Genomic DNA, 19,605 nt, shown 5'->3' with positions numbered 1-19,605 from the left:
TCGGGCGCCTGGGTGGCTCAGTTGGTTGGGCGACTGCCTTCGGCTCAGGTCATGATCCTGGAGTCCCCGGATCGAGTCCTGTGTCGGGCTCCCTGCTCGGCAGGGAGTCTGCTTCTCCCTCTGACCCTCCCCCCTCTCTTGTGCTTGCTCTCTCTCATTCTCTCTCAAATAAATAAATAAAAAAAAAATCTTAAAAAAAAAGTGATTTCTCAACTTAGATACTGAATATGCTGATGTTTTTCACTGACTTGTGAAGTTAGCATACAGAAATTAACTCATAAGTTGTATTGTACTCTGCAGTGTCCAATAATAGACTTACGCATTCAGTGCAGTTTATTATTCAAACAAGCATTCTGGAGGTAGTGATCCAAGTCACGTAAACCATTAATACCCAAACCTGGCTGGATGTCAGAATCACTAGGGAACTTTTAAATACAGTTTCCTAGGCCACACCTGCATCTACCAACTGAGAGTTCTTGGGGGTGGGTCCTAAATACCTCTGTATTCCCAGATGACACAGGTGGTCAGCCAGATTTAGGGGCCATTGCAGTGATAGGAGATGCTGCTACACGACCAAAGGCTCGTGCTGGGATAGAAACCCGGAGACTGCACAGAGGAGGTGGAGAGTAAGTGTACATCTGAGCTGTAGAGGCCGTTTCCATGGCAACAGAGCCCTTGGCGTGAGAGAACGGAATGGGTACCAAGAAGGGGCATTCCCTCCTGCCTGTGGTAACAGCCGAGAACCTGGAGGCATCGAGAGGCTCGGGCAGGTGGCAGACACACAAAAAAGGTGGCAGAATGATGGCAAGAAGTCCCTTCATAATAGCAACCAAACCCACACTGTTGGGAATTGTGTGGATCCACCAAAGAAGAGATTATTTGTTTATATAAAGGTTTCTCTGATATATTTTCTGGTGTTTACTACTATTGTGAATGGGATTTTTTTTTTTTTTGTCCACCTCAGGATATTTATCTTGTATTTCACCATCTCGCTGAACTCTGAAATAATTCTAAGGATCTTTCTTTCTTTTTTTTTTTTTTAAAGATTTTATTTATTTATTTGACAGAGAGAGACACAGTGAGAGAGGGAATACAAGCAGGGGGAGTGGGAGAGGGAGGAGCAGGCTTCCCGTGGAGCAGGGAGCCCGATGCGGGGCTTGATCCCAGGACTCTGGGATCATGACCTGAGCCGAAGGCAGACGCCTAACGTCAGAGCCACCTAGGCGCCCTGTGATCTTTCAAATAATTTCTTGAATTTAAAGTTGACAGTCACATTAGCTCCTCTCTATAATTGTGCCTGTTATCTGTTTAATTTTTTTTTTTTGCATTGGCCAAAACTTCTAGAGTACTCCGTAGTAAATACGTAAATATGAGGAGGCATACTTGTCCTCATTTTTTTGAAAATGCCTCTTTTTAAAAATCACGTTAAAGAGTTGTCTTTATCTGTGTACCTTTTCAGTACACACCTTGTTCGTAAAGTCACTAATGAGTGTACAAATGAAGATACTGGTGCTGAAAAATTTGACATCTATAAAGGGAAGAAGAAATAACTGTTTTCTTTTTTCCACAGGTCCCTGGGTGTGACACTTTGGGAGCTTTTTGATAATGCTGCTCAGCCTTATTCCAGCCTTTCCAACTTAGATGTTCTCAATCAGGTGATTCGAGAGAGAGACACAAAGCTCCCTAAGCCTCAGCTGGAGCAGCCTTATTCTGATAGATGGTGGGTAACTCCATTTTATGTTTTGTTGTCTCTTTCTTTGGGTGTTGTATATTCCCTCTTTTTAAACAATAAATGTTATGAAAACTGTTTCTAAATTCTGGGGCTAAGTCACTGGATACACACTAGAAAAACAAATGACAGACACCAATACCGTGAAGTGTCCTGGGAACACAAAGAGCTAGGATTTTATATTTTTATATTTCTTTATTTCCTCTTTCACCATGAACTGAGCTGCTTCATGTGGTTGACAGTGGTCATAGCATAGAAACTTTTGAGATGTTGGGTTGGCTTAGGAGTCCTTGTGAAGTCCTTTCTTATTTTAAAGCAGTTTACCATTGGGGCGCCTGGGTGGCTCAGTCGTTGAGTGTCTGCCTTTGGCTCGGGTCATGATCCCGAGGTCCTGGGTTCGAGCCCCGCATCGGGCTCCTTGCTCAGTTGGGAGTCTGCTTCTCTCTCTCCCTCTGCTACTCTCACTCTCTCTGTCTAAATAAATAAATGAAAAATCTTTAAAAAAAAAATGAATAAAGCAATTTATCATCAATCCATTAATTACCTCTCAATTGTCATTCAGGTATGAAGTTTTGCAATTTTGCTGGCTGTCGCCAGACAAGAGACCAGCGGCCGAGGACGTGCATAGGTTGCTCACCTACCTGCGGATGCAAAGCCAAAGGGACTCAGAAGTTGACTTTGAACAACAGTGGAATGCTCTTAAACCAAATACAAATAGCAGAGACACTTCAAGTAATGCTGCCTTCCCAATTCTCGACCATTTTGCCAGGGATCGGCTTGGTCGCGAGATGGAGGAGGTCCTCACCGTGACTGAGACCAGCCAGGGCCTGAGCTTTGAGTATGTCTGGGAGGCGGCTAAGCATGACCACTTTGACGAGCACAGTCGGGGTGCCCCGGACGAAGCCTTGTCCTACACAAGCATCTTCTTCCCAGTTGAAGTTTTTGAGAGTTCACTTTCAGATCCTGGGCCGGGGAAACAAGACGACAGTGGCCAGGATGTCCCCCGTGGGGCCCCTGGAGTGGTTCCTGTATTTGATGCCCACAACCTTTCTGTTGGAAGCGACTATTATATCCAGTTGGAAGAAAAAAGTGGTAGCAACTTGGAGCTCGATTACCCGCCCGCACTGCTCACAACCGAGATGGATAACCCAGAGAAGATAAGTGATGAGACGTCCCAGTTTCTGACACTCAAGAATCTGGAATTTGAGGAGTCCAGTACAGATGAGGATTTCTTCCAAAGCAGTACAGACCCCAAAGATTCCAGCATCCCCGAGGATGTCCATGCTCCCAGGGGCCCTGAGAGCCCCTTCAACAGTATATTTAATGATCTGGACAAATCAGATGGTCTGCCCAGGCACCAAAAAATATTTGACTTAATGGAACTAAATGGAGTTCAAACGGACTCGAAGCCGACCACTTTAAGTTCAAGTCTGGATGCCTCCAGAGAGTCCGTAACAACGTGCCACTTTGAGAAAGAAAAGCCCCGTAAGCTTTTTGACTGTGAGCCTCTTTGCTTATCAGAAAACATTTTGCACCAGGATAATTTTGATCCACTGACTGTTCAAGAATTGTCAGAAAACTTTTTATTTCTTCAAGAGAAGAACTTACTAAAAGACTCATTGTCTAGCAAAGAACATGTAAATGATCTCCAAACAGAACTTAAAAACGCTGGTGTCACTGAAACAATGTTAGAAACTCCACGCAGAAGTTCTCTAGATCCTGAGGTTAAGTTTGCTGAAAATAAACCAGGCTTTTCTTTGTTGCAGGAAAACATAAGCGCAAAAGGTAAAGACACAGGTGTCGTGTTCAAGGACAACATTTTGAACACCTCATCACAGTCTTCCCCGGAAGTGCAGGTCCCTCCTACCTCTCTCGAAACAGAAAGAACACCTCATCACGTACCTCCAGATATGTTCCTGAAGCAGGGAGAACCCACATGTTCAGATGTCAGTGTCCAGGAAGACTGTCTCTACCAAGAAATCAGTCCAGACTCTGTGGCCATCACAGTTGTGATCCCCTCAACTGATGCCAAACCACACGGCATTTGCGACAGGTCCCATGACTTGACCCACCAAAGTCCAGAGGCCTTGAGACTGACCAAAAGTGACTCAGTTCTCGTTGATGACCTTTTTGCCAATAAGGTGAGTATAGGAAGTAATCTTCCAGAATTGAGACAGAACTTACAAAACCAGCCCCTTTCAGAAGACCATCACAGCAACAGTCTGCTGGAGAAAAACGTGGAAGCTGTGGAGACTTTGAGTCAGCTGCATTGTAAAGATGCTACAAAAGAGGGGGGCTTGGTGTCTGCCCTCTCCTCAGACTCAACCAGTCAAGACAGCCTTTTAGAAGACAGCTTGTCAACACCCATTCCGACTTCAGAACAGTCTGTGGAGACCCCAGACTCTCTGGATTCAGTGGATGTCCATGAAGTTTTATTGGGTTCTTTAGGCTCTCATGCGCCTCAGAAACTCCTGCCCCCTGATAAGCCTGCGGACAGTGGCTACGAGACCGAGAACTTGGAGTCCCCCGAATGGACTCTGCACCCTGCTTCCGACGGCACCGCAGCCTCAGAGACGGCCACAGTGGGTGACAGCGGTCATAGCAGTTTGCCTCCCAACCCGGTCATCATCATCTCAGACGCAGCCGATGGCCACAGAGGTACAGAAGTGACCTCGCAGACATTCGCACCTGGCCCTCAGAGCTCCTACCGAGACTCTGCTTACTTCTCAGATAATGACTCTGAGCCGGATAAGAAGTCCGAGGGGGTCCCAGGACCCTCAGCTTCAGCCTTGGAATTGGTAACGGATCAGCCCCTGCCGGAGCCAGTCATCCCAGAGCAAAGTCCTGGCACCAAGGACGGTTGCCGGGAAACCAGACCTGGCCAGCCAGACCAAACTTGTCTACCTGCGTCTCAAGATTCCGAAAGTCACCTGGAGTTGAGAGAAATGTCGGGACCGGCACCAGCTGATGTTTCCCAGCAGACGCCTCCTCCTGAAGACGAGGCTGGCAGTCCCTTGAGTTTGTTGAATTCCGAGCCAAGCAGCGGTGACGACTTCGAGGCACAAGAGGGGCGCCCCTGCACGCTCACCTCCACCGGCACCAACACCAATGAGCTCCTCGCCTTTGCAAACGCCACCCTCTGTTCCGGCAGCGCGTCAGAGCTGACGGTGGAGAAGTCCCTGTGCGGCCACGCCGAGGGCCCCAAGTTGAAAGAGCCAGATATTGAAGGGAAATACTTGGGGAAACTTGGTGCGTCGGGCATGCTCGACCTCTCTGAGGACGGCATTGAGGCAGACGAGGAAGACGAAAACAGTGACGACTCCGACGAGGACCTGCGGGCATTCAATCTGCACAGCCTCAGCTCCGAGTCAGAGGATGAGACCGAGCACCCCGTGCCTGTGATCCTCAGCAACGAGGATGGGAAGCACTTACGGAGCCTGTTGAAATCCTCGGCCACCGTTGCCGTTGATCAGCTCCCCGATGACTGGAAAAAAGAAAAGAAGGCAGTGACATTTTTTGACGATGTCACAGTCTATCTGTTTGACCAGGTACCTGTTAACCTACAAACTGTCATATTAGAGAATTCCAAGGTGTGTTAGGAAATCGAGTGTGCTTTGTTTTCCTGATTGCTGTTTTGAGGCCGCCAATCTGTTTTATGATTCCTCAAAAATAGGAATTTGGGGGGCCTGGGTTAAGCGTCTGCCTTTGGCTCAGGTCATGATCTCAGGGTCCCGAGATCGAGCCCCACATCAAGCTCCCTGGTCACAGGGAACCTGCTTCTCCCTCTCCTCTCTGCTCGTGTGTGTGTACGTGCTCTCTTTCTCTCTCTCTCAAATAAATAAATAAAATAGGAATTTGGTTTGGTTACAGTTTCAAGAATATGCAGAAATGTAGTTTGAACAGGGAACTATTAAATGAAGGGAAGGAGACCTGGATGCCCCTTCTGGATTTGCTGACAGAGTCCTACTGAAATTAGCTACTCTTTACAGACCAAATTTCCATAATCAGCAGTTGGCCGCAATAGCCAGCACGCAGGTGCAAGCTGGAACAGTCCATGGCTCACAGGTAGCCCCAGAGGTGCTGGTCCCTGCGGATTGGGACCAGGCAGCGGCAGAGTCTGAGACCCTCCCGCCCTTCTGTGTCTGCTGAGCACTGTTCTGTGAGCTCAGACTTCAGCCTCTCTACAAATGAAGGGCTGAAGATTTTCTTGCATCTGTTAATTGATTTCTTTTTTAGAGCAGGGACACAAGCAGGGGGAGTGGGAGAGGGAGAAGCAGGCTTCCCGTGGAGCAGGGAGCCCGATGTAGGGCTCAATCCCAGGACCCTGGGATCATGACCTGAGCCGAAGGCAGACGCTTAACCACTGAGCCACCCAGGCACCCCTGTTAATTGATTTCTAGGCCAATTCCATTACGGTCAGAGAGCAGGTTTGGTATGGTTTCAGTTCCTCTGAACTTAGAGAGGTTTGTTTAGAGCCAGGCCATGGTCTGTCTTGGTGAATGTTCCATGTGTACTTGAAAGAATGTGCCTAGGGGCGCCTGGGTGGCTCAGTCGGCTAAGCATCTGCCTTCGGCTCAGGTCATGATCCCAGAGTCTCAGGATGGAGCTCCGCATCTGGCTCCCTGCTCAGTGGAAAGCCTGCTTCTCCCTCTCCCTCTGTCCCTCCCACTGCTCAGGCACGTGTGTGTGCACTCTCCCCCCCCCCCCCCCCTTTAAGTAAATTTTGAAAAATCTTTAAAAAGAAAGAAAGAAAGAGCCTGTCAGGTCTAGATGGTTGATAGTGTTCAGTTCTTCTACACTGCTGCTGATTTTCCTGTGTGCCGGGAGTCCCATCTGTGGTGGGGGGGAGGGGGGAAGGGAGGGAGGGAGGGAGAGGTTTTGAAATCTCCAGCTGCGATTGTGGATTTGACTCTCTCTTCATTTCTGTTCATTTGTGCTTCCTCTGTTTTGTGGCTCTGTTGTTAGCTGCATGGACATTTAAGATGACTACAGATCTTCTTGAAAAGGTCGAACTGACCTGTTTAATTGTTATATAACGTCCTTCTGTATTCCTTTGTCGGATACTCATGTAGCCACTCATGGTTTTCTCTTGATTGGTACTTGCATGATGTGTCTTTCTTCATCCTTGTACTTTCAGTGTTATTATATCATTATGGTTGACATTGGTTTCTTGTGAATAGCAAAGAGTTTCTTAAATCTATTCTGAAAAATTCTTTTTAATTGATAGTTTTAGGCCACTTACATTTAATAAAATTGGTCTTGTTTGAATTTTGGCGTACTTTTTTGTTCACTGTTTCTTCCTCTGGTTCTTGCTTCCTCCTTCCTTCCTGTCTTCTTTGTGGTAATTTAAGCATTTTTTAGTATTACCTTTGAATTTATCTGTCACATTTTTTACTGTGTATCTTCTCTCAGTATAGTTTCTGTAGTGGTTTGGGGGATTACAATACACATACTTGACTTTTTACAATCTATTTAGAGTCAGCACTTTACCATTTCATGTGGAATGTAGAAACCTTATTACCATTGTCTGGTATATTCCAGGCACGGACTCTCAAGCCCCATCAGACAGTGCTCTGCATTTTACTCCCAGTGATCAAACATGTTTTAAGAAACTCAAGGGGATCAAAAACTAATGCTGTAATGTATGGTGATTAACATAACCTAATGAAATAAAAAATAAAAGAAACTCAAGGGGAGACTAATAGGGTTCTGTTTACCAAGACAGTCCCTACCATTTGTCTCTTTTCATTTTTGATGTTCTAGGATTCTTTCCCTTCTGTTTGAAGAAGTTTGTTTGGCCTTTTTTTCCTTTTTTTTTTTTTTTTTTAAATCAAACCTACTGACAAGATAATCTTCGTTTCCCTCATTCCTTAAGGATGTTTTCTCTGAATATAGAATTCTGAGTTGACCGTTCTCTCAGTATTATGTCTGATTGCTGCCAGGATTTCTTTCTTTGCAAAAGTTCTTTTTCTTCTTAGCAGTTTGATTATTGGCATGGATTTCTTTGAATTTACCCTGTTTCAAATTTGCTGAGCGTCTTGATCTGTAGTCTTATGTCTTTCATCATGCTCTGAGTCCCCTCCTGCTGGCTTGCCAGTGTCAGACTGCTGTGTCTGGCCCCGTGGCTTTTTTCAGTTTTCATTGTTGTTCGGATTGGGTCATTTCTGTTGATCTCCTTCAAACTCACTCACTCTTGGTCATCTCCGTTCTGATACTGAGTCCATCCATGGGGTTTTTAGGTTTTAGCTGCTGTATTTTTCTATTTTTGAAATTGGCATTTTGTTATTATTTTCGTCATCTGTTCTTTTGCGGAAACTTTGGTCTGTTTACGTCCATTTCAAGAACGTTTGCTCTTGCTTGTAGGAACGTTTTCATGATAGCCTTTCAGAGAATTCCAGCGTCTGTGTCACCTTGGCATGGCATCTGTAGATTGTCTTCTTCCCTGTGCAGTGAGAGTTTCCTGATTCTTTGTATCCGGACTGATTTTAGACTGTATCCTTAGTGTGTTATGAGACTTTGTGTCTTGTTTAGATTCTCAGGAGACTGCTGACGTTTTTGTTCTAGCAGGCATTGACCCATTGGGATTCAGGTCCCAAGTCCTAACAGTCCTTCTGTGGATTGGGGTTCCCCTTTCAAAGCTTTTGCTGTACTGTTTGAATCTGTCCTCTGCATGTGCCCCCCGACTGGCCAGGATGGATCTTGGCCGTGGTCCACCCTGCAGTTCAGTTCTTAGAGCTTTGGTGTGCTCTTGAGAGTCAGCTCTACCACACACAGCTTGGAGGTGAGGCGGGAGCTCATAAACGTGATGGGGTAGCTTTCCTGAGCCTCTCCCTCTGTGTCCCTGGTACTTCTGGTTGTCTTGCCCCACCCGCCCCCCGCTAAAGAGCTGGGGCTTTCGTCAGCACCCTGTGCTGCTCACTTCATGCCACTGGACAGAGGAAGACAAGCACTGGGCTTCTCACTCTCTGGGATCCCAGTTCCTCCAGGCGGAGAGGGAGGTCACCTCCCTCAGGATATAGGTGCCTGTCACCCCAGGATTGCTCGGGGCTGGGGAGCAAGAGAATGGAGGGGGAAAATGTGGAATTCCACCACCCCCCCGCCCCCAGCCTCCGAGGGTCAGAAGAGCCCCTGCCTGCTTCAGAACCGGAACCAAAGGGCTTCTGGAGCTCTCTCTGTCCACCCCAGTGGCCACTTTGGATCTCGAGCTGTGCTGGGTCCAGGCCCGGAGCTGTTGAGGCAGGGGCAGTGGGAGGACAGCAGATCCACGGCTGCTTTGGTGTACTTTGAGTTCTGGCATTCTTTCCCAACCAGCCTGCTACTGTTTACTTTTCGGAGGCCTCCAGCAGCTGCTGCATGCATTCTGCCCGGGTGTCAGAGCTGCTTCGGTGGGAGAGACGGGGCTGTGTGTTCCTCTTGCAGCTTCCCCAGGCCCAGAGCCCACCCTGTCAGTCAGACACGGTGCCGGCCTGCTACGTGTACAGTGGAGCGGGGGAGGGAGAGCAGGCCTTCGCTGATGGGCATTTCTCTCTGGCTTTTCAGGAGACCCCAACCAAAGAGCTGGGGCACTGTGGAGGAGATGCACGTGGCCCCGAGTTGAACAGCCCGGCACCTTCTTCAGGCTCTCCCTACCTGAGCAGGTGCATCAATTCGGAAAGCTCAACTGATGAAGAAGGTACCTCACTTCACTGATGGGTTTAAAAAGAAACTAAAAAATAGTGCTTTGTGAATAAGGTGAACTTTTTGGAGGATAACATCATGGATTGTTTTAAATGACACTCTTAAGACACCCGGGAGCGGCTCTGCAATCTGTCAGGCCCAAGTTGGTTCTGGTTGATCTGCGGAGCAGACCTGTGTGCTTGCCCCCCCCCCGCCCCGCCCCCCGCAATTCTCTGTTCTATTGTAAAAGGAGAGCTGTTTTTATTTTTTCTTTCTAGGTGGAGGCTTTGAATGGGATGATGACTTCTCCCCCGACCCTTTTATGTCGAAGACAACAAGTAACCTTCTTAGTTCGAAGCCTTCTCTTCAGACATCCAAGTACTTCTCACCGCCTCCACCGCCCCGGAGTGCGGAACAGAGCTGGCCCCACGCGCCGCCGTATTCCAGATTCTCCATCTCTCCTGCCAACATCGCCAGCTTTTCTCTCACACACCTTACTGACTCGGACATTGAACAAGGAGGTGAGAGGGGGTGGGGGCCAGCCTGGGAGACCGTCCCTGCTGGACTTGCGTGCTTATTAATTTGGTGCCTTCCTAGTGTTTGCAGAGTAGATTGTAAGAAAATCCTTTATGCGGCCCTCACAGTCCTGAGCGCACGCTCTCGGAGCCACGTCCCCCACGTGTAGGCCTCTGTCACTCCACACACCGCGGGCTACTCGAGCTGCCCCCTTGCGGCCCCTGTGGGGCGAGGCAGCCCGGTGGCGCCTGGCTGCAGCGCGTCTGCCACCTTCTGTTCTATTTTCTCCCCTTTTGCCACAACCCCCTCCACCCCCCGCCCATCTCTGCTTCTTTCCCCCAGAGAGAAGCCGTTCTTAAAAACACTTGGCCCGAGATTTTGGGATTGAGCCCAAATGTGCTCTGGCTCTTCCCAGGGAATATTGATTTTGCCATTAAGTCTTGGTCTTGTGTGATAGCAGAGGCCTGGGTGGGAAGTCACGGGCAGGGCGCATTTGAAGTGGTATTATCTGAACATATGGATCCTTTTTTCCCCATAACCCGATTGGAAGATAAATGCTAATAGGTACATTTTTTTTGATTTGAAGTTTGCAGTTCAAATACTAACTATGAAACATAAAGAGCTTTCATTTGTGTTCGTGCTCTGTTTAATTGTGCCGATTAGATAATGCCCATTACCTAGCGATCTGTCAGAGATCGGGGCTGACTTTCTCCTGTGCCCTGAGCACGGACGCCGAGCGGCGTGTGAGCTGAGCAGATGTGTGCGCGAGAGCGTGCCAGAGTCTGGCAGGTGCTGCTGTGACAGGAAGCTCCACGGCTCGAGCAGGTGGCGGGCAGCCCCACTCCCAGCTTCGGTTCCTCTTTCTGTAGCGCAGGTCACATGCTGTCCACACTTATTTTTATCTGTGCCGATCACTTCACAAACCCAGCTTTGCTTGTTCTCCCTGAAATAGGAAGCAGCGAAGACGGAGAAAAGGATTAGGTGGACACGGATGCGCTCCCAGGTCCCAGGCTGCTCCCCCAGGGCGGCATTCCTGCACTGAGCCCAGCAGTGACATCCCTCCACATCGGCTGCAGTGGGCCCGGCCCAGGAGAGAGACTCAGGCAGCCGGGACGGAGCCGCGCTGGCTCCGTGCCCACGGCGGGCAGTCCGGCGGGGGAGGCCCTGGGCCGCTCTCACCCGCCCGAGGTCCTCGCGCCCTGGTCATCCTTGGGGAGCGTCGACCCTGCCCTGGTGTGTGGGGAACTGTAGGCTCGGGGTTGTTTTCCATGTGGGGTGTTCTCCGCCTCCACACTGTGCATCCCTTCTGTGCGTGAGGGCCCAGAGGAGCACGATGGGAATGGGCACCAGTGAGCCGTATTTATTATTTTTAAAGAAATCACTAATTGCTCTCTGTAATTGCACTGTGGATAAGTGTTCTAAGAGTACCTGATATTGTACAGAATCGTAAATTATTCAAGGAAAATAAGGCAGGTCAAGCTGGTGCTATCCACTAGTTTGATTTCTTTCTCTGTTTTATAATAAGTTTGTTTGCTTTGCATGGTACTTGTAAAGTTTAAATATTTTGAGTGTTCTGCTGTCTAGAATTGTTGGAATTGTACATATGGTACTTTTTCGTAAATGATACATGATTCCGAATGTTAGTGTTTTTTGTTCTTATAGGAAATATTTTTGATGAGTCCAAAAAGACTGCTTTGTTCTGTTGACCGAATGAAACATACGTTTGTCTCTTTCTATAACGCAGGTTCCTTGTAGCAAGTGACGCTTTTCTGAGGAGCTGAAGGGTCTCGCAGCCCCTCTGTGTGATTCTCTCACCCCGCTCCCCCATTTTCTTAGACCCTTCGGTAAAACTTGACAGGTGGTTCCCCCCCAGAACTCCGCTTCGGGTCAGAACGTCCAGGTGTCTGTCCTGCCCCTCTCCCTGGGAGCCGCGCTCTGCTGTGGCCCCTGAGCCACCTCCCGTCACGCCGGCTCCTCTGCTTAGTGTTTGGAAGCACAGGCTGCTGGGCCTTCGGTGTCCCTGTAGCTCCTTCCTTCAGCCGGTGCCAAACTCTGAGGAGGAAGCTGCCCGCGCAGGGCTCTGGTTGCCGAGGACAGTCTGAGTTCGTTCTGTTGTACGCACTGGGTGTTGAGCTTTCAAATAACGTCCAGAGTTTTTCCTGGAATTTTCCTGGAAGAGCCAGTCTGCGTCACGGCCCGCGGCGGCCGGGCTCTCTAACCGAGGAGATTCGCTACCTCCCGCAGCCGGGAGCAGGGACGCGAGACCACGGCGAGCCTGCGCAGCCAGCACGTCCTCCCGCTCGGGGCCTCCCACCCGGATGCGGCCCTGGGACTCATCTGCACTGACCCTCCCCTTCTGCTTAAGCACCACGTTCTCCCCTTGCCTTGAAAAGGACCGAGTGTGTCCAGCGCCACCTCCTAACGTTGCCAGGAGTTGGGTGTTCGTGATAAAAAGCTGAGCTCATTCTGCACTCTGTGAGTTCTGCTTTGACATCAGGAAGTTTCCAGGGCCTAGAGCAGCATGTGCTGAAGGAGGCTTGGCATGTCCGCCGTGAAGCCGTGTGTACTGGGGTCGGGCGTCGGGTCTGTGGTCACCACACACTGGCCCTTCACCCCAAATGTTTTCGGTGCTGATTTGCTTCCCCGACTCCAGCGTAACACAGGTCCCCCGGGGCTGCGTGATAGAAATCCCAGCGACCCTGGTCCTAGCGCAAGATGCAGTTGTGTGTGCTGGCTAGAGTTTACAAAGTAAATTGTGACCTTTATTATCAATTCTAGTTCGCTCCACTAACGTTTTATACTAGCAATAACTTTCCAGAGCAAGAACTCAGAATGGAGAAAGAGCCCCCTTTACCCTCCACTTGGTGTGAGCAGGGAGCTGAACAAGGAAAAGTTAATAGGGCATTAGAAGGTGATTTTGCCAAAACTGTCATAACTCTGAATTTCTTGCTGTGAAGACTTCCTGAGTTTCCTGAATTTTTACATCTAACTATCAGTCTTTGTTAAGAGATACATGAGAGGTGATAATTAATACAAGTTTTTTCAAACTATAACGAGTTCAGATTTAATGACTAAAAGTCAAGCAGATCCATAGAATATATAGTCTTCTTGTATAATCAGCCCGGGATAAGTTTATTGATATTCGGGGGCTGTACCTTTTTCACTATGATTAAGGAGATTTTAACAACCTAATTCCCATTTTAATTTATTTTAGGTCTATCTTGCTGTCATGATTAATTGCCAAAAGAAAGCATTTTATACATTGAGTTGGGGGGGTGGGTTGGAGTAGTAAATCTTACTGTGGTGTTGCATGGTGGGGAAGATTTTATATTTATAATAAACACGTGAGTCAACATGTTCTTTTGAAATCTCAAGCAATACACGGGAAACCAATTATGTAGATGAGAATTTTTGGCCCATCTTTGAAGTGTCAGCATGTGCTTTGTTGTTCAAGTCAGGTTTTCTTTTTGTTTTTTGGGGGTTTTTTTGTTTTGTTTTTTGTTTTTTTTTTACTACGTTGGTTACCAATAGTGGGTTTTCAGACCAAACTTGTTCTAATAAGTTATGCAATGAAATAAATCAGTGGAATTCTCCAGATAATATGGGTGAGGTTGATAATACCTGGTTCACAGTGGCATTTTCCTGGCCTTCTTTGGAATCTGTCAGGTTTTAATTAGTGCTACTCTGGTGGAGTTAACGTATTTTAAATCCTGTAATAAAAAGAACTTTCACTTCCTTCCTAGCTAGATGTTAATTTGTGTTATCAAACGATCCTGTCATAAGCCAGAAAAAGAAATAAAAGTGCTCCCCAAATCCTTCTGGAACTTGGACTGTGCGTCTGGGTAAGAAGCCATTCATCTTAAGGGTGAAGAAGCTCCGCGAAGCTGAATTGGAAACAGCATTCGTTCTATTTTTAAACGTACAGGTGATTGTTTCTATAGAAATGGGTTTTATCTTAGAAAAGTCTTTGTATGTCTTGCTGCCGTAAAACGCCTTTCAAAACCACTCCCTTTATTCACATTTTCCATAGGGTACTTGTAGGGTTAGTGACTTACTGCATGTCAGTCCTGAGGGCCCGGGGCGCGAGGGAGGCCGCGCCTGGTTTTACCTGACTCAGCCCATCGCCTGACGATTCCGGACGTGAACCCAGTGCTAGGCTCCAAGTGTTGGGCTCAGTGATCGGGGCTTCAGAAGAATAGCCTATGAGAAGTAGCCTTAAAATAAGAATGGGTAACTCGGTTACTTCAGATTTCAGTCTCGTGAACAATGTTCCTGACAGTAGCGGGGCTGGCTCCAGTTTGGGCTGCTAACGAAGAGACTCTTCAGTGCACGCGTAAGTTCTGACAGATGTGCAGACAGTATTGAGCTACCAACAGCCTGTTACCCAAATGGCTTGAACTAGGTTGCTCAGGCTCACACAAGCGCGGGCAGGCCTCCCAGCGGGCGGTGCGAGCATCCCCTGTTGAGTCCGGTCTGCGGCGGGGCCCATGGGGCAGTCCCACCCACGCGGCTTCCCTGTTGTGCTTTAACACAGTTGTGAGAGGTTCACGGCAATATCACAGCTAATGAACGTTCAGTTTAAATTGTGTACATTTTTAAATTGTAAGATTTTTACTGTATATTGATGCATAGTGTGATTCAATAAATTGCTTGTAATTTAAAAACTATTTAATATTCAAAATAAATATAGTTATATATTTATAAACTCTGTTGCTGCGTTTCTTTCCTGGTTTTCCCGCTGCTCTGTGAGGCCCGGGGCTGGTGGCCTGGTGGCCTGGCACTGCCCTGCCGCGGGCACTAGCAGCCAGTGGCCCTGGGTCCCTAGAGAAAGCGCGCCCTTTTCCATGACCTGCATCCCCCACGCTCCTGAGAACACGGAAGTCTGTGTAATCACTGAAAAACTGAACTTGCAAATGTCATGCTTGGGCCTCCTCAAGGTGCTTCTGTAATCGGAAGCCTTTATTGATGAGTTTCGGAAGCACTGTAGCTTCTGAGATGCAGCCTCTGCTGAGCTCTAAGCCGAGAGGCTAATCCGCTCCGCACCAGCCTCCCTCAGTGGCCCTCGCTCGCCTGTCCCAGCCGCCCAGAGCGCAGTAACGGCCTCCTACCAAGCAGGCCTGGCCCCGACTTCGGTCACACCAACTCCCCCGAGCCCCTCCGCGGCCAGATGGAGACTAGGAGCACCCCTGTGAGCCCCTCGGGGAAGTGCGAGGTCAGCGCGGACCCTGGTCCTGCTGGGCCCACGGGCGGGAGGCCAGGCCCACGCGGGACCTCACGGCGCTGCAGGTGCGCCCCGTCAGCCTGGAAGAACCCCTAAGCCAGGGGCTGCTTTTAACACCTGTTCATGCTGCTGTGAAGGGTAAGGAAACTGAGGCAGGCAGGCCGGCGATCATGGAAGCCGGGTCTGAGCCCAAGCTGAGCACCCCTGGCCCCGCGGGAGACCTCGTGAGACCGAGGGCCGCGTAGGTCCCCGCGACCCGCGCGCAGCGGCCGAGCAGGCGCTCCGCGGGGCAGGGCTCCGCCCACTCGCCCCTGGACCTGCCGCCCTGCGGAGAGCTGGGGGGCGGGGGGGCTCGCGAGGCCCCCGGCGGCTGCTGCCCCTTTGAGAAGCTAGTGTTGCTGCAAAATGGCTTTTCCGCCAGCGCTTCTTCGGGCTTCGGCTCGCGTTCCGAGCCCTCACCTCAAGGCCAGGTGCAGCGGCCAGGCGCTGTCGCAGGGCTTCCCTCCGCGCGCGCGGGCTCGCGGACGCCTCAGTCTCCCCCTCCGCCGAATGGGCTTCAGACCCGGGCTCCGCGCGGCGGGCAGGCCCCGGCCGCCGGGAGCGAGGGGGGCGCCGCCCCGCCTCCCCGCCCGCAGGTGCGCCCCCGCCCCCGCCGCCGGGCAGGGACACGCTCACACCGGCCCCGCCCCGGCCCCGCCCCGCGGGCTCATTTACATGCGGCCTCGGCCCCGCCCGGGGCGGCTAAAGCGACGTGTCCTTGTCCCCCGTGGGCAGCCCCGGCGCGTGCAGCTGCGGATCTCCAGGTAAGTGGGGGCGGGGGATCCCGGCGGGGCCGAGGGAGAGGACCGAGCGGCGGGTCCTGGTGGGGTCGCGGTGAGGGGGTGGGAGCGGGGGGGCCGCCCACGTGGTGGGACCGGGGGCTGTGGCAGGCTCGGGCCACTGTCGACCTCTGACCGCGGACAGCTGCCCCATGTCCGCAGCGGTTCTGGCCCCAGTGCCTCCCCTGCGTGGGTGACATCCAGCGGGCCGCGGGTCAGGCAGGCGGCTGGAGCGGGCGCCCGTCCATCAGGGCAGATGGGAGGCGCGGCAACCCCAGGCCCACCCTGCGCCCAGCTAGCGTCCCGCCACGTCTCTGGGTGGTCTGAGAAAAGTGTTGAAGGCCCCCGAAGCTCGGGGGGCAGGGAGGAGCGGGGGGCCAGGGAAAGTGCCGGGGATCAGCCCATGTCGAGTTGAGAGGGGGCACCAGAGAAAAGTCTGAGGGATCACCGTGAGGTCAAACGGGAGTGGGTGGGGGTTCGGCTCGGGGCTTCCACGTGGGAGGGGGAAAGGGCCTGGGGTCACTGTGCACTAAGTGGGCAGCTGCCACTGGGCAGCCAGGGGCTGACGGGCACGGCTGCCCTGAGTGTCCGCTGGGCGTCCTCAGCACCCACCCGCCTGCCGTGTGACCACAGGGTGGCCTGTGTTCTGGATTTCAGTTCCAAGGGCCTCCCTGAGAGCCAGCACCTGCGGGGACAACTAGCCTGGAGCCATGAAGACCAAGAACCGGCCCCCCAGGCGCCGGCTGCCCCCGCAGGACACAGAGGCCACCGCGGGGGAACGGACCCCGGACCGGCCCCAGCAGGGGTCGGGGCTGGAGCTGGCCAGGGGTCTGCGGGGCAGGACGGCGCGGGCGCAGGGGGCGCGGGCGGAGGGCGGGCGCCGGCGGCCGGGGCCCTCGGGGCCGGGTGGCCGGCGGGAGAGCAGCGTCCAGCGGCGGCTGGAGAGCAACGAGCGGGAGCGGCAGCGCATGCACAAGCTGAACAACGCCTTCCAGGCGCTGCGGGAGGTCATCCCGCACGTGCGGGCCGACAAGAAGCTCTCCAAGATCGAGACGCTCACGCTGGCCAAGAACTACATCAAGTCGCTGACCTCCACCATCCTGACTATGTCCAGCGGTCGCCTGCCAGGCCTGGACGGGCCGGGCCCCAAGCTCTACCAGCTCTACCAGCAGCAGCAGGTGGCTGGGGGCGCGCTGGGGGCCGCGGAGCCCCAGCCCGAGGGCCACCTGCAGAGGTACTCCACGCAGATCCACAGCTTCCGAGAGGGCTCCTAGCGCCCGGCCTGGGGGTCGGCGGCCGGGCCCGCTCCCCCCGGCCCCGCTGCCTCCGCGCCAAGAGCCCCGGATTGGTGGCGACACCCCGCGTGGACGTGGGCCCCGGCGGTGGCTCCATTTGCCCTGAACACTCAGCTGCCTCCGCGGAGCACGGCTGGCCTCTAGGGGACCAGACCAGTGAGTGGCCTGGTCCAGGCCATGGCTCTGGGCCGCCTGAGGCCCAAACCTCCGCAGAGGTCCCAGGACCTGCTTTTTAATTGACTAGGGCCCCATTGGACAGGCCTTTGTAACTAAATTCTCTTCACTCCCAACTCCCTCCTGAGGCAAGGGGAGATTCCAGGAAAAGGTCAGTTTGGGTAAGTTTCCCCAGTAACTGCGGAGGCCCAGGCCCCGGGAGGGTCCTCCTCCAGCCTGCGATGTAGCCTCCTCATTCGGGGTAAACTGAGGCACAGAGCAAGCAGAGCCCACGGCCACGGAGTGTGGCTAAGCCGACATGATGGATGCGTGTAATTCAGCATGTGTCCGACAGAAACCCCAAAACCCCTAGAAATACTAATCCGATTACCTCAAATTACTTCTAAAGGGACCTTGGCAGGAAGAGCGGCTCGGACCTTTTCCTCCCTCCGCCTGGGTGGGGGCCCCTGACTGCGGAGGGGCACGCGGCCTGGCACTGCGGGGCCGGAGACAGGTCTGGGAGGGGGGCTGGGAGTCGCTGCCTCCCTCCGCGTCCCACCCATCATACTGGTCACTGCCGGGGTCATGTCAGTGGCAGAGTCTGACAGATCTTCAGGGTGTTCTTGGGCCCTGCTTGGAGTTGGGGGCCCGGCAGGGCTCTCCTGTGGGAAGGAGCCTGGGCTGGCAGGAGCTGCCCTCCCCCACCTGGTGCTGCTCCTTCAAGGCGGGCCCGGGCAGTTTGGCAGGTCCCTGGCCGCCTCGGGCCAAGCTTCCTTCTGTGGCGACAGGCTTGGCGACTTCGCCCTCAACGCCCCCCGGCATCTCTCCTCCCTCATCCCTGTGCCCACAGCCAGTAGGGGGAGGGGCCAGGGCAACCTTGGCAGCCTCAGGCAGGAACCCCAGTGACAGGGGCTGTGGGGAGGGCAGGGGTGGCCTGGCATGAGGCCAGAGCTGTCCCCGAGGCGCTGGGGGGCCAAGCCCCTCCTGGGTGGGGGCCCGAGCAGCATGGGAGCAGGGCTGCCCCAGCGGAGGGCCGCCTCCCGCCCTCCCAACCCCGGTGGTCCCGGCCCCTGTCGCTTAATCCACTGCCAGGCTTGGTGTCAACGTCAAGGACAGCAGGGAGCAGAACAGCCATTAGCCCCATTGGTCCTCACTTTCCAGGCCAGACGCTGGCTGGACCCTCCGCAGGCTCCATGCCAGGCCCTCTGGAGGGTGGCCCTGGGAGGCCCGGTCTGGCCCCAGCCATCCTTCAGCATGGTCAGGTGGGGACCCAGGTGCTCCTGGCCTGCCCCTCGGAGGCGGCCACTCGGGAAAGTCCATGGTCAGGACATCCTGCCGATGGGAGCCGAGGTCGGGGGCCGCCTGGAGCTCGGGACTGATGGGGCCCACGCTTCCTGTGGGTGCCCTGCCGGCCGGGACCCAACACAAGGCCTGCAGAGCTCAGTGCACCCCCGAACTGGCTGAAGGAACCAACAGACTGAGCTGAGGGCACCGGGGGCGGGGGGCGCCCAGCAGAGGCTCTGTCCGGGAGGCCGTGCCCGATGACCAGGGGTGGTCTGAGGGTCTGTGGGTCACCACCTTGCAGATGACAGCTTTCAGAGCTCCTTCTGTCCCAGACTGGCACCTGCATCCGCTCTGCCTCCCAGAGGGTGACCTGGGCCCAGATGTCTGGTCCTTCTTCTTCCCCTGTGGCCTCATCACAAAAGACCCTTAAAGGTCCCAGTGGAGCTTTGGGGTGTTAAATATGGGGGGCAGGGGAGGGGAAGGGTCTGGTGACGGGCCAGTGAGGCCTGCTGCTGGGTCTGCTCCCTCGGCCTTTGTCTTGGGCCTTCCTGCCCTGCAAGGGCGCCCAAAGCCAGCGACCCCCCAGCCCCGGGCCTCGCACCCACCTGCAGACCGGACCTGCGTGAGCTCTGAAGGCCGAGATCCCCGCGGACTGGAGCCCAGAAACCAGAACTGCGACTTCTCTGTGTGGGAAAACCTACCCGGAACTGAATGGCCAGTGCCCCTGCTGTAATTGTGGTAAAAATGTTTCTTAAGTGACCCAAATCTGCTTTGATTTCTCCTAACGGTCCCTTCAGAGTACTAATGAAACCAATGCTGTGTCATAAAACAAAATTAAAAGATTCTCCCACGACTGCTACTGTGGCCCCAGGCTGGACACTCATGGGGAACTGTGCGTTTTCATCACAAGGTAGCAATAAAAAGAACTAGCAC

At 52.9% G+C, this 19,605-nt stretch overlaps 2 protein-coding genes across 4 annotated transcripts in view; both read left to right on the top strand.

The window, feature by feature from the left end:
• LMTK2 (lemur tyrosine kinase 2) overlaps window positions 1–14,606 on the top strand; it is an 81,215-nt gene extending 66,609 nt beyond the window's left edge. For 2 of the 3 annotated variants that reach the window (XM_064593307.1, XM_045875817.3), the window contains exons 10-14: window positions 1,571–1,720; window positions 2,292–5,277; window positions 9,269–9,401; window positions 9,664–9,906; window positions 10,854–12,341. In XM_064593307.1, coding sequence (XP_064449377.1) covers window positions 1,571–1,720; window positions 2,292–5,277; window positions 9,269–9,401; window positions 9,664–9,906; window positions 10,854–10,882 — 3,541 coding nt within the window. In that variant the 3' untranslated portion in view covers window positions 10,883–12,341. Of the gene's footprint in view, window positions 1–1,570; window positions 1,721–2,291; window positions 5,278–9,268; window positions 9,402–9,663; window positions 9,907–10,853; window positions 12,342–13,644 lie in introns of those variants that run through there. The other variant, XM_064593308.1, reaches the window with a different exon arrangement.
• A 1,227-nt stretch (window positions 14,607–15,833) lies between these two features.
• BHLHA15 (basic helix-loop-helix family member a15) lies at window positions 15,834–19,604 on the top strand. The gene is made up of 2 exons (XM_064593306.1): window positions 15,834–15,925; window positions 16,598–19,604. Exon 2 carries the CDS (start codon window positions 16,651–16,653, stop codon window positions 17,212–17,214), a length of 564 nt encoding a protein of 187 aa, XP_064449376.1. The 5' UTR covers window positions 15,834–15,925; window positions 16,598–16,650; the 3' UTR covers window positions 17,215–19,604.
• Window position 19,605: the final 1 nt, after the last annotated feature.

Source organism: Mirounga angustirostris, unplaced genomic scaffold (assembly GCF_029215605.1).
Source record: "Mirounga angustirostris isolate CCGP_5_RB_7025 unplaced genomic scaffold, mMirAng1.0.hap1 SCAF_5, whole genome shotgun sequence".
NCBI lineage: Eukaryota > Metazoa > Chordata > Mammalia > Carnivora > Phocidae > Mirounga > Mirounga angustirostris.
Note: the sequence above shows the minus strand (reverse complement) of the source record. Positions and strands in the feature narration are given on the sequence as shown.